The following is a 14,553-nucleotide window of genomic DNA, read 5'->3' on the forward strand; positions in this document are numbered from 1 at the left end:
GAAGGCGAGGTCAGTACAGGTGCATCAAAGCTGGGACCGAGAGACTGAAAAACAGCTTCTATCTCAAGGCCATCAGACTGTTAAACAGCCACCACTAACACTGAGTGGCTGTTGTCAACACACTGACACTGACTCAACTCCAGCCACTTTAATAATGGGAATTGATGGGAAATGATGTAAATATATCACTAGCCACTTTAAACAATGCTACCTTATATAATGTTACTTACCCTACATTATTCATCTCATATGCATACGTATATACTGTACTCTATATCATCGACTGTATCCTTATGTAATACATGTATCACTAGCCACTTTAAACTATGCCACTTTGTTTACATACTCATCTCATTTGTACATACTGTACTCGATACCATCTACTGTATCTTGCCTATGCTGCTCTGTACCATCACTCATTCATATATCCTTATGTACATATTCTTTATCCCCTTACACTGTGTACAAGACAGTAGTTTTGGAATTGTTAGTTAGATTACTTGTTATTACTGCATTGTCGGAACTAGAAGCACAAGCATTTCGCTACACTCGCATTAACATCTGCTAACCATGCGTATGTGACAAATAAAATTTGATTTGATTTGATTGGATTTGGCCATTGAGAGGTTTTGAAGCCACCGGTCGGCCATATTGGCACTCCCTAGTAGGAGCAGTCCTCCATAGAAATAAATGGAATTCTACAGTATTTCAACAAAATTTTATGTATTTGACAAAATTGTATATAAGTATTTTTGTGGATTTTTAAAATGTATTTTATTGAACATTTATTAATCTAGGCAAGTCAGTTATTAATCTAGGCAAGTCAGTTAAGACCAAATTCTTATTTACAATGACAGCCTACCAAAAAGGCAAAAGGCCTCCTGCAGGGACGGGGGCAAAAAAATATAGGACAGAACACAAATCATGACAAGAGTGATGCTACAACCCTAGATAAAGAGAGACCTAAGACAACAACATAGAAAGGCAGCAAAACATGACAACACAGCAGGGTAGCAACACAGCATGACAGCAGCACAACATGGTAGCAGCAAAAAACATGGTACAAACATTATTGGTTAAAGACAACAGCACAAAGGGCAAGAAGGTAGAGACAACAATACATCACACAAAGCAGCCACAACTGTCAGTAAGAGTGTCCATGATTGAGTCTTTGAATGAAGAGATGGAGATAAAACTGTCCAGTTTGAGTGTTTGTTGCAGCTCGTTCAAGTCGCTAACTGCAGCGAACTGAAAAGATGAGCGACCCAGGGATGTATGTGCTTTGGGGACCTTTAACAGAATGTGACTGGCAGAACGGGTGTTGTATGTGGAGGATGAGGGCTGCAGTAGATATCTCAGATATGGGGGAGTGAGGCCTAAGAGGGTTTTATAAATAAGCATCAATCAGTGGGTCTTGCGACATGTGTACAGAGATGACCACTTTACAGAGGAGTATAGAGTGCAGTGATGTGTCCTATAAAGAGCATTGGTAGCAAATCTGATGTCTGAATGGTAAAGGATATCTAGCCACTCGAGACCACCCTTACCTGCCGATCTATAAAGTACATCTCTGTAATCTAGCATGGGTAGGATGGTTATCTGAATCAGGGTTAGTTTGGCAGCTGGGGTGAAAGAGGAGCAATTTACGATAGAGGAAACCACGTCTAGATTTAACTTTAGCCTGCAACTTTGTTATGTGCTGAGAGAAGGACAGTGTACTGTCTAGCCATACTCCCAAGTACTTGTATTAAGTGACTACCTCAAACTCTAAACCCTCAGAGGTAGTAATCACACCTTAATGGGAGAGGGGCATTATTCTTACCAAACCAAATTACCTTTGTTTTGGAGGTGTTCAGAACAAGGTTAAGGGCAGAGAAAGCTTGTTGTACACTAAGAAAGCTTTGTTGTAGAGCGTTTATCACAAAATCCGGGGAGGGGCCAGCTGAGTATAAGACTGTAACATTTGCATATAAATGGATGAGCGAGAGCTTCCTTCTGCCTGAGCTATGTTGTTGATGTAATTTGAGAAGAGATTGGGGCCTAGGCTCGAGTCTTGGGGTACTCTCTTGCTGACAGGCAGTGGCTGAGACAGCAGATGTTCTGACTTTATACACTGCACTCTTTGAGAGAGGTAGTTAGCAAACCAGACCAAAGACCCCTCAGAGACACCAATACTCCTTAGCCAGCCCACAAGAATGTCCACTGTATCAAAAGCTTTGGCCAAGTCAATAAAAATAGCAGCTCAACATTGCTTAGAATCAAGGGCAATGGTGACGTCATTGAGGACCTTTAAGGTTGCAGTGACACATTCATAACCTGAGCGGAAACCAGATTGCATACCAGAGAGAATATTATAGACATCAAGAAAGCCAGTCAGTTGATTGTTGACAAGTCTTTCCAACACTTTTGATAAACAGGGCAAAATAGAAATAGGCTTATAACAGTTAGGATCCGCTTGATCTCCCCTTTAAATAAAGTAGTGGGGACAGTAACATTAGTACTCTCTAAAAAAATACTTGAAGGAAAATATTTGCATATAGTTTTTAATTTTTATTTTTAGCTCACATAATGTAATTTTAAAGTATGCATTAAGGTGTCTGTAATAGAATAATCATATAAAAAACGAATGTAGACGTTAATAAATACATTTCTTATAGCTTCCAAAATATTTTTACGCTTGAGGAGAAGTGCCAATATGGTTGCCCGGTGGCTTCAATACAGCGCCCCCTGTTAGTCATCCAGGGTTAATACACATCATTGGTTATGACATATCAGAGCAACATCATTTGTACCAAAGGGATGTTCTGCTCTACTATCTTGCTTCACTCTCCCATGTTGGATTACATATTATTCCACTGAAAACCCAGTCCAAGTAGGTTTCTATTGCACATAACTCTGGCTTTTGAGCACCGTGTGTGAATCAGTGTACATTGAGATCGCAAGTCTGCACACAACAAAATGGATTAGATGTATTAATATTTACATTTGTGATAAGAAACTCGATATAAAAAATAAGTTAATTGTGGTCATGTCAGATCAGTCAACCAGTGCAGTCCCACTGGTCAAAGGCCTCAATTCAACGTCTATTATACGTTGGTTCAACATTATTTTATTTTATTTTATTGAAATTATGTAGAAACAGTGTTGATTCAACCAGTGTGTGCCCAGTTGATTGTTTTTGTAAGGGGATTTCCCTAAGTCAGTCAGCCCCTTCTTTATTCTAGCTCTCGTGTGATTTCACACGAGGTTGGTGGTACCTTAATTGGGGAGAACGAGCTTGTGGTAATGAATGGTATCAAATACATCAACCACATGGTTTCCAGGGGTTTGATGCCATTACATTTGCTCCATTCCATCCATTATTATGAGCTGTTCTCACCTCAGCAGCCTCCAGTGTGTGATGTACAATAGTCCTATGAATCTGCAGCCTCTGTCCTCTCAATCTCCTGAAGTGAAAGCAGAGGCTCAGAATTCTGATAGTTTGATGACAGTTTTGTCCTTGGAAAACAGGATGCCCCTTCCAATCTATTGCTAGTACTGTGCATGTTGCAATCAACTTTAGCAGCATCTTTTTCATCCATGTCCTCCAAGTCTACAAAGGAAAGCACAAAGAGGTTATTCAGCCATAGATTTGAACGTGTCTCTAGTTGTTGTTGACAGATTACTCTTTGTCAACAACCACACAGACTCTTAATAATAGCTGAAGAATTGTACCAGACTTTTACTACTCACACTTCAGCACTGTCTTGTACACCTGTGTGTAGCCTCGCTCTGGGTTCTTGCTCAGGTCTTTGTAGTAGTAAAAGCGTAGCTCCTTTGGGTACTGAGAGTAAGACAGGTTGAGGACCAGGGGAATGATCCGGTTGGACATGGGCCCCTCAGACAGTGCCTGGTGCATCATGTACTGGCACCAGTCATCCAGCAGGAAGTTGGGGGTGATCAGAAGGGCCCAGCAATGGCTGTTCTGCACAGCCTGGCATAGCTCGGTGGGGATGGCACCCCCCACGCTGGCGTCACGTTGCCGCAGGAAACAGCGCAGGCCACATGCCGGTTTCTCCAGGTAAGTGGCCAGACGGATGGCTTCTTCGATGTCGACAGGGCTATGGCACACACACAAGTCGTAGGTCTGGCTCCAACGAATCATAGAGCTCAGAAAAGGTGGTGGTGGGTTAGGAGTGGAGGTGGGAACCAATGATGAGGCACCATCGACAGAAGGGGATGGAGTCCTGACCTGTACATGTGGAGAGGAGCTGCTCTGTGGAGACTCTTTTTTCACTAAGAGTCGACGGAACCAACCTGAAACAAGAGAATTAAACATGGGTTCTTTCCAGTGGTGCAAACTACTTAAGTAAAAATACTTTAAAGGACTACATAAGTAGTTATTTTGGGTATTTGTATTCTATTTAACTATTTATATTTTACTTTCACTTCACTACATTCCTAAAGAAAATAATGTAATTTTTACTCCATACATTTTCCCTGACAGCCAAAAGTACTTGCTACATTTTGAATGCTTAGCAGGACAGAAAAATGGTCCAATTCACGCAGTTATCAAGAGAACATCCCTGATCATCCCAACTTCCTCTGATCTGACCAATGCACTAAACACACATGCTTCGTTTATAAATGATGTCTGAGTGTGCCTTGGTTATCCGTAAATAAAACAATATAAGAAAATAGTTCCATCATAAGAAATTGAGTGATTTGTACTTTTACTTTCGCTTCGTAAGTAATTTTAGCAATTACATTTACTTTTTATAATTAAGTATATTTCAAACCAAATACTTTTACTTTTAGACTCAAATAGTATTTTACTGGGTGACTTTCACTTTTACCTGAAACATTTTCTATTAAGTATGACAATTGGGTACTTTTTTCAGCACTGGTTCTTTCACATCATAACTGTATCAAAACAGGCAAGTTTATATCAAATTTGTGAATAGATGTTATTTTTGTTAAGTTGATCATCTACAAACAGTACACGTGGTTTAGGGAAAAAGTATTTCAACTTACCGTACATGCTCTTGACATCATTCTCCAGACTATTGCAATGTTGTACCTCCAATAAGAAAAACTGTACTGTAATATCCTTTGCATTTGATTTCTTTCTTTTAATAGATGTGCTGCTCTGTATACACACTAAGCACTTAACAGAGTTGATCACATAAAACATCAATTCTCATTATTGAAGCAAAAAAGAAAAGTTAAATACATTAACTACAAAAAATGTCGTAAAACACACCAAAGGGTTCCCTGATACTCCCAGCAGAAAAAGAGGAAGCTGAATCTGTAGCAGCTGCAGCTCACTGTTTGTCTAAATGTCTTGATTCCTACAAGGCACAATGTCTCTCATTAAATTGCAATATAGATACGTTTTTCCATAGTGCAGGGCAGGAGAGGTCTAGCCTATACCTCCACAGACTAAAAATAATCCAACTGCAGCATGTTTTCTAACGTCGGCTACTTGATCGTCCATCCGTCCAACTCCAGAGTCATTATTCTTGTCTGGGTTAGAATCAAATCATTCAGTAGGTAATCAAATATTTTAGGGAACTATGTACGCAACAGGAAGGAAGTCATGCAGTTACTCTTTTAGCCACAACTTTCACAGACAAGCTGTGGCACAACGTGTGATGTATAGCTGTTTAATGGTCCGTCATGCATGTAGGCTACTGTATTTATTTCTCAACACCGCAAGCCATAGTGATAGTAGCCTATTATGTTATTTGAAGGAAGTATGAATACAGACCAAAACCTCTCATCAGCAAAAGTGTGTCCTTTTAGTGGTTAAGAACATCCGTCTTTCAACCAAATGTCAGTCTTTCAAGGAGATTGACACACCACTAAGTGCATAATATGACACAACCTACTTTTGAAAAGTGAGAAAATTACAAAATAATGTACGTTTCCATGTGTGATTGGTAAAATAACTCTAAAATGGCCTAAGCCTTTAATAAATGACAGACACTTCATCAGAAAGATGGATTTAGCACCTTGTCCAAGAGGACAAACATACTGTAAACTTTAATTTTGGAGCAAAGAAAAGGGCAGAGGAGGAACTTTCTTTGGCTAGGGATAGGCCTACATGTCAGTATTGTATGTGAGTTGATCCCATAGCAGTAATTCTAGTACCATAGAACCATCTGATCTGCAACAAGATTTGTGTTTTGCATTGCACATAGCTCATTTACAGATGGAAGAGGAAGCGAAACACCCCACACGCGGGTGGGGGGGTGGGGGGGTTTTGGCCAGAGGGATGGTATTTTCTTGCTCTCCATGTCATCACAAAACTAATAGTGTGTATTCGGGGGGGGGGGGGGGGGGGGGGGGGGGGGATGTGCATGGTGGAGACCTGGTTTGGACTTTCCACTGTAGTGGCACCTAAGGAAACACCTACACACCTCCCTGAGACCTGACGGGACAATCCCTTGAAAGAACTCTGTTGCCACGAAATAGTTGGGTCATGCAAAGCCAACCAGGGAATCCCCAACATAAAAGGGAACGCAGGAGAGTCAATTAGGAAGAGACTAATTTGCTCCCTATGACTCTCCGACGTTATCATAGTGAGCGGAGCTGTGACCTCCCTAATTAGCCCGACCCCAAAGGATGACTGTCTAAGGCATGTACAGTGGCTTGCGAAAGTATTCGGCCCCCTTGAACTTTGCGACCTTTTGCCACATTTCAGGCTTCAAACATAAAGATATAAAACTGTATTTTTTTGTGAAGAATCAACAACAAGTGGGACACAATCATGAAATGGAACGACATTTATTGGATATTTCAAACTTTTTTAACAAATCAAAAACTGAAAAATTGGGCGTGCAAAATTATTCAGCCCCCTTAAGTTAATACTTTGTAGCGCCACCTTTTGCTGCGATTACAGCTGTAAGTCGCTTGTGGTATGTCTCTATCAGTTTTGCACATCGAGAGACTGAATTTTTTTCCCATTCCTCCTTGCAAAACAGCTCGAGCTCAGTGAGGTTGGATGGAGAGCATTTGTGAACAGCAGTTTTCAGTTCTTTCCACAGATTCTCGATTGGATTCAGGTCTGGACTTTGACTTGGCCATTCTAACACCTGGATATGTTTATTTTTGAACCATTCCATTGTAGATTTTGCTTTATGTTTTGGATCATTGTCTTGTTGGAAGACAAATCTCCGTCCCAGTCTCAGGTCTTTTGCAGACTCCATCAGGTTTTCTTCCAGAATGGTCCTGTATTTGGCTCCATCCATCTTCCCATCAATTTTAACCATCTTCCCTGTCCCTGCTGAAGAAAAGCAGGCCCAAACCATGATGCTGCCACCACCATGTTTGACAGTGGGGATGGTGTGTTCAGGGTGATGAGCTGTGTTGCTTTTACGCCAAACATAACGTTTTGCATTGTTGCCAAAAAGTTCAATTTTGGTTTCATCTGACCAGAGCACCTTCTTCCACATGTTTGGTGTGTCTCCCAGGTGGCTTGTGGCAAACTTTAAACAACACTTTTTATGGATATCTTTAAGAAATGTCTTTCTTCTTGCCACTCTTCCATAAAGGCCAGATTTTTGCAATATACGACTGATTGTTGTCCTATGGACAGAGTCTCCCACCTCAGCTGTAGATCTCTGCAGTTCATCCAGAGTGATCATGGGCCTCTTGGTTGCATCTCTGATCAGTCTTCTCCTTGTATGAGCTGAAAGTTTAGAGGGACGGCCAGGTCTTGGTAGATTTGCAGTGGTCTGATACTCCTTCCATTTCAATATTATCGCTTGCACAGTGCTCCTTGGGATGTTTAAAGCTTGGGAAATCTTTTTGTATCCAAATCCGGCTTTAAACTTCTTCACAACAGTATCTCGGACCTGCCTGGTGTGTTCCTTGTTCTTCATGATGCTCTCTGCGCTTTTAACGGACCTCTGAAACTATCACAGTGCAGGTGCATTTATACGGAGACTTGATTACACACAGGTGGATTGTATTTATCATCATTAGTCATTTAGGTCAACATTGGATCATTCAGAGATCCTCACTGAACTTCTGGAGAGAGTTTGCTGCACTGAAAGTAAAGGGGCTGAATAATTTTGCACGCCCAATTTTTCAGTTTTTGATTTGTTAAAAAAGTTTGAAATATCCAATAAATGTCGTTCCACTTCATGATTTGTTCCCACTTGTTGTTGATTCTTCACAAAAAATACAGTTTTATATCTTTATGTTTGAAGCCTGAAATGTGACAAAAGGTCGCAAAGTTCAAGGGGGCCGAATACTTTCGCAAGGCACTGTATAGGGAAGGGAACATCAACAGACACAATAGGGATCCCTAATCTCATAGCAAAGGAATGGTCGATAAAGTTCCCAACAGTGCCTGAATCTACTAGCGCCTTATGCTGGGAACGTGGGGAAAACTCTGAAATTCTAGCGACAGCCACGTGTGCAACAGGGAGCTCTGGGTGAGTGGTGTGCCTACTCACCAACACTCCGCCTGATACCTCTACCTCCTGGGGATGGATCAGGAGCGATGGGGGATGGAACTGACGGACCCCGATCAGGAAGTCCGCGGGAGGCCAACAGGTTATCCAACCGGATCGATAGGTCCACCAGCTGGTCCAGTGTAAGGGTGGTGTTCCTGCAGGCTAGCTCCCGACGAACGTCCTCTCGTAAGCTACACCTGTAGTGATCGATCAGGGCCCGCTCATTCCATCCCGTGCCGGCCGCCAGAGTTCTAAAGTCCAGCGCAAAATCTTGAGCGCTCCTCATCCCCTGACGTAGATGAAATAGGCGTTCCCCTGCCGCTCTCCCCCCAGGTGATGATCGAATACCGGCCGGAAACAGCGGGCGAACTCCTCATAATCATCCAACGTCTGACCTTCCCTGCCCCAGATGGCGTTGGCCCATTCCAGGGCTTTACTGTTCAGACAGGAGATGAGGGCACTCACTCTCTCGCGTCCCGAAGGGGCTGGCTGGACAGATGCCAGGTAGAGCTCCAGCTGGAGTAGGAACTCCTGACACTCGACAGCTGTCCCATCATACGCCCTCGGAAGCGAGAGCTGAATCTCACCGGATCCTGATGACGGAGGGGTGGACATCACGGTAGGTAATGGTGGAACCTGAGGAGATGACACAGGGTGCACGGGTAAACCCCCTCTCTCCCATCGGTCCATGTTTGCAGCACGCAATCCATGGCTGTACCCAGACTCTGCAGCATGGTCGAGTGCTGCTGAATGCGCTCCTCCATTTGAAGTGGAGGGCTGGCTGCACCTGCTGACTCCATGTTTATGGTGCGTGATTCTGTCAGAGTCTATCTAAAAGACAGCGAAGGAGTCAGGCGCAGGACACAGATGAGAGTAACAATCACTGATTTACTCAATCCAAAACGTAACAAAATCCCATTCCAAACAAGAACAAAACAGGACTCAAAATACAACACACCGGAATACAGGAAAGACAATCGCGCACAAAACAGAAAGGGAAACCAGAGGGTGAAATAAGGAACATAATTATGAGATGGGAACCAGGTGTGTAAACAGACAAAACAAAAGGAAAAATGGAACATGGATCGGTGGCGGCTAAACGCCGCCCGAACAAGGAGAGGGAACAACTTTGGTGGAAGTCGAGACAGTACCCCCCCGGGCATGCGGCTCCAGCAGCGCGCCAACACCAGCCTCGGGGATGTCCCGGGGGACGAGACGCAGGGCGATCCGGATGGAGTCAGTGAAATTCCTGGAGTAACGAAGGGTCCAGGATGTCCCCCACCGGTACCCAGCATCTCTCCTCTGGGCTGTACCCCTCCCACTCCACGAGGTACTGAAGGCCTCTCGCCCGACGCCTTGAGTACATGATGGCTCGCACTGTATACGACGGGGCCCCCTCGATGTCCAGAGGGGGCGGAGGAACCTCCCGCACCTCAGACTGCTGGAGCGGACCAGCCACCACCGGCCTGAGGAGAGACACATGGAACGAGGGGTTTATATGGTAATCAGGTGGGAGCTGTAACCTACAGCAAACCTCGTTCATTCTCCTAAGGACTTTGAATGGCCCCACAAACCGCGGACCCAGCTTCCGGCAGGGCAGGTGAAGGGGCAGGTTTCGCGTCGAGAGCCAGATTCGATCCCCCGGTGCATACACCGGGGCCTCACTGCGGTGGTGGTCGGCACTCATCTTCTGCCGCTGATGGCCCTTTGCAGACGCACATGGGCAGCGTCCCATGTCTCCTACGAGTGCCGAAACCATTCATCCACCGCAGGAGCCTCGATCTGGCTCTGATGCCATGGTGACCGGACCGGCTGGTAACCTAGCACACACTGAAAAGGTGACAGGTTAGTGGAAGAGTGGCGGAGGGAGAATTGAGCCATTTCTGCCCAGGGGAGAAACACCGCCCACTCCCCCGGCCGGTCCTGGCAATAGGACTGCAGAAACCTACCCACCTCCTGGTTGACTCTTTCCACCTGCCCGTTGCTCTCAGGGTGAAAACCTGAGGTAAGACTGACCGAGACCCGCAGGCGCTCCATAAACGCCCTCCAGACTTTAGACGTGAATTGGGGACCCCGATCAGAAACAATATCCTCAGGCACCCACGCAGTCTGTAGAGCCGTAGGGAGCCCGGGCAAAGGAAGGAGATGGCAGGACTTAGAAAACCGATCCACAACAACTAGGATCGTAGTGTTACCCTGCGAGGGTGGAAGCTCCGTCAGGAAATCCACCGAGAGGTGTCACCATGTTCGCTGTGGAACGGGAAGGGGTTGTAATTTCCCTCTGGGTAGGTGTCTAGGTGCCTTGCACCGTGTGCACACCGAACAGGAGGACACATAAACCCTCACGTCCTTGGCTAACGTGGGCTACCAGTACTTCCCAGCAAGACAGCGCACTGTCCGAGCGATGCCAGGATGACCAGAGGAGGGTGAAGTGTGGGCCCAACAGATCAAACGATTGCGGACATCGAACGGAACATACTTACGCCCAACCGGACACTGGGTAGGAGTGGGCTCTGAACGTGATGCCGTTCGATGTCCGCATCCACCTCCCACACCACTGGTGCCACCAGGCAAGAAGCTGGAAAAATGGGAGCGGGATCTGCGGACCACTCCTGTGTCATACATCCGGGACAGTGCATCTGCCTTAACGTTCTGGGAACCTGGTCTGTAGGAGAGGGTGAAAGAAAAGCGGGTGAAAAACATGGCCCACCTTGCCTGGCGAGGGTTCAGTCTCCTCGCTGCTCAAATGTACTCCAGATTTCAGTGGTCAGTCCAAATGAGAAAAGGGTGTCTGGCCCCCTCAAGCCAATGTCTCCACTCTTTCAGAGCCTTGACAACAGCCAACAACTCCCGGTCCCCCACATCATAGTTTCGCTCTGTCGGGCTGAGCTTCTTCGAAAAGAATTCACAGGGACAGAGCTTTAGTGGCGTACCTGAGCGCTGAGACAGCACAGCCCCTATCCCTGCCTCGGACTCGTCCACTTCAATTATGAACGCTAAGGAGGGATCAGGATGAGCCAGCACGGGAGCTGAGGTAAACAGAGCCTTCAGGTGACCAAAGCCCTGTCCGCCCCAGCTGACCACTGCAGTCGCACTGGTCCCCCCTTCAGCAGTGAGTTAATGGGAGCCGCTACCTGACCAAAATCCTGGATGAACCTCCGGTAGTAGTTGGAAAACCCTAAGACCGCTGCACCTCCTTCACCGTGGTTGGAGTCGGCCAATTACGCAGGGCTGAAATGCGGTCATTCTCCATCTCTCATCTCATCTCATGACGAGGAAAAGCGGTACCCTAGGAAGGAGACGAACTGTTGGAAGAACAGACATTTCTCAGCCTTGACTTACAGGTCATGTTCCAACAGTCGACCAAGCACCCTGCGTACCAGGGACACATGCTCGGCGTGTGTAGCGGAGTATATTAGAATGTCATCTATATACACCACTACACCCTGCCCGTGGAGGTCCCTGAAAATCTCATCTACAAAGGATTGGAATACTGATGGAGCATTCATTAACCGGTACGGTATGACAAGGTACTCATAATGCCCAGAAGTGGTGCTAAATGCTGTCTTCCACTCATCTCCCGCCCGGATACGCACCAGGTTGTAAGCGCTCCTGAGGTCCAATTTTGTGAAGAAGCGTGCCCTGTGTAATGACTCGGTCATACTGGCTATGAGCGGTAGCGGGCAACTGTATTTTACTGTGTGCCTACTCACCAACACTCCTCCTGGGGATGGATCAGGAGCGATGGGGGATGGAACTGACGGACCCCGATCAGGAAGTCCGCGGGAGGCCAACAGGTTATCTAACCGGATCGATAGGTCCACCAGCTGGTCCAGTGTAAGGGTGGTGTTCCTGCAGGCTAGCTCCCGACGAACGTCCTCTCGTAAGCTACACCTGTAGTGATCGATCAGGGCCCGCTCATTCCATCCCGTGCCGGCCGCCAGAGTTCTAAAGTCCAGCGCAAAATCTTGAGCGCTACTCATCCCCTGACGTAGATGAAATAGGCGTTCCCCCGCCGCTCTCCCCCCGGGTGATGATCGAATACCGCCCGGAAACGGCGGGCGAACTCCTCATAATCATCCAACGTCTGACCTTCCCTGCCCCAGATGGCGTTGGCCCATTCCAGGGCTTTACTTCAGACAGGAGATGAGGGCACTCCCTCTCTCGCATCCCGAAGGGGCTGGCTGGACAGATGCCAGGTAGAGCTCCAGCTGGAGTAGGAACCCCTGACACCCGACAGCTGTCTCATCATACGCCCTCGGAAGCGAGAGCTGAATCTCACCGGATCCTGATGACGGAGGGGTGGACATCACGGTAGGTAATAGTGGAACCTGAGGAGATGACACAGGGTGCACGGGTTACCCCCTCTCTCCCATCGGTCCATGGTTTGCAGCATGGTCACGTGCTGCTGAATGTGCTCCTACATTTGAAGCGGAGGGCTGGGCTGCACCTGCTGACTCCATGTTTATGGTGCGTGATTCTGTCAGAGTCTATCTAAAAGACAGCGAAGGAGTCAGGCGCAGGACACAGATGAGAGTAACAATCACTGATTTACTCAATCCAAAACGTAATCCCGTTCCAAACAAGAACAAAACAGGACTCAAAATACAACACACCGGAATACACGAAAGACAATCACGCACAAAACAGAAAGGGAAACCAGAGGGTTAAATAAGGAACATAATTATGAGATGGGAACCAGGTGTGTAAACAGACGAAACAAAAGGAAAAATGGAACATGGATCGGTGGCGGCTAGAAAGCCGGTGATGTAGACCGCCGAACGCCGCCCGAACAAGGAGAGGGAACAACTTCGGTGGAAGTCGTGACAGTTTTAACTTTCGGGTAGAACTTTTTAACTTTATATTTTTTCTACAAAACATAGAAATGTGCCATTTTCACATTATTTTGACACTGTCCAATAGATATTGAAAATGAGGTTGAAAAGTGGTAAAGTTGCCATTTTAAGAAGATACATTTTAGAAATAGGCGGGGTTTATGACTTTGAGGCAATCACAGAAAATCAATGTTTTTTGTATGCTGATGATGTGGCTCTATGGAACAGAGGTGGAAATGTGAAATGTATGATGAGGAAGATGCAAGAAGCTGTGGAAGTGTTGGGTAGTCCTTTACATGGGTTGATGTAAGTTTCCTTTGACAATCAGTCTTCCAGATAGATGACACAGGCACAGGAACCTTGGTATAAAACTCTCTAGTAATAAAATGCAATTGCAGACAAAGATTCACATACAGAATACCTCAGTAGTCTATAGTAAAGATCTGTTTGGCGAAACAGGAGACAATACTCCTTATACTAGTTGGTGTGGACAACCTACCATCAATCATACCTTAACATTCTATCTAAAATGAGAAAAACATGTCTAGACTGTGGTTTCTCTCTCTACTATCTCGGCCTTGAGCCTGCGTGACCATCAGCAGGCGCAGACAATTCTCAGCCTGAGAACTAAAGCAGTACATCTCCATTTACCCAGTACTTTTCCATCATTGCGCATTGCAAGCATACAAAGGTCATCACATATATACAGTAATCATGGCATTGGCTGAATCGACTGAATCCGATGCGTATACCCAAATAATTTTCTGCAGCTGCCACCACATCAATTTGAATTGTTATTCTTTTTTAGGACTGGGTTGGATCGCATCCAACTTTTAGGGTGCATACACCGCCACCTACTGTACTGGAGTGTGAGTCCAGTCACAGCCAACCTACTGTACGTTACAGATGATTGTGGACTTCAGGAAACAGCAGAGGGAACACCCCCCTATCCACATCGATGGAACAGTAGTGGAGAGGGTAGCAAGTTTTAAGTTCCTCGGCATACACATCACAGACAAACTGAATTGGTCCACTCACTCAGACAGCATTGTGAAGAAGGCGCAGCAGCGCCTCTTCAACCTCAGGAGGAAATTCGGCTTGTCACCAAAAGCACTCACAAACTTCTACAGATGCACAATCGAGAGCATCATTGGCGGGCTGTATCACCGCCTGGTACGGCAACTGCTCCGCCCTCAACCGTAAGGCTCTCCAGAGGGTAGTGAGGTCTGCACAACGCATCACCGGGGGCAAACTACCTGCCCTCCAGGACACCT

At 45.9% G+C, this 14,553-nt stretch overlaps 1 protein-coding gene across 1 annotated transcript; it reads right to left on the reverse strand.

Moving 5' to 3' along the window:
- Positions 1-2,419: 2,419 nt before the first annotated feature.
- On the reverse strand, positions 2,420-5,536 carry tirap (toll-interleukin 1 receptor (TIR) domain containing adaptor protein). Its single transcript, XM_021588236.2, has 3 exons — positions 5,014-5,536; positions 3,733-4,296; positions 2,420-3,592 (listed from the first exon to the last, which is right to left on the reverse strand). The coding sequence occupies exons 1-3, from the start codon at positions 5,171-5,173 to the stop codon at positions 3,414-3,416; spliced, it is 903 nt and encodes a 300-aa protein (XP_021443911.2). The 5' UTR covers positions 5,174-5,536; the 3' UTR covers positions 2,420-3,413.
- Positions 5,537-14,553: the final 9,017 nt, after the last annotated feature.

The sequence above is a fragment of the Oncorhynchus mykiss genome, chromosome 27 (assembly GCF_013265735.2).
Source record: "Oncorhynchus mykiss isolate Arlee chromosome 27, USDA_OmykA_1.1, whole genome shotgun sequence".
Taxonomy (NCBI): domain Eukaryota; kingdom Metazoa; phylum Chordata; class Actinopteri; order Salmoniformes; family Salmonidae; genus Oncorhynchus; species Oncorhynchus mykiss.

Coding starts and splice junctions, on each gene's coding strand:
- tirap (XM_021588236.2), bottom strand. CDS start 5,173: ATGTTTTATGTGATCAACTCTGTTAAGTGCTTAGTGTGTATACAGAGC. Junction 4,297..5,013: donor TGATGTCAAGAGCATGTACG/GTAAGTTGAAAT, acceptor CTCTTGTTTCAG/GTTGGTTCCGTCGACTCTTA. Junction 3,593..3,732: donor GTACAAGACAGTGCTGAAGT/GTGAGTAGTAAA, acceptor TTTCCTTTGTAG/ACTTGGAGGACATGGATGAA.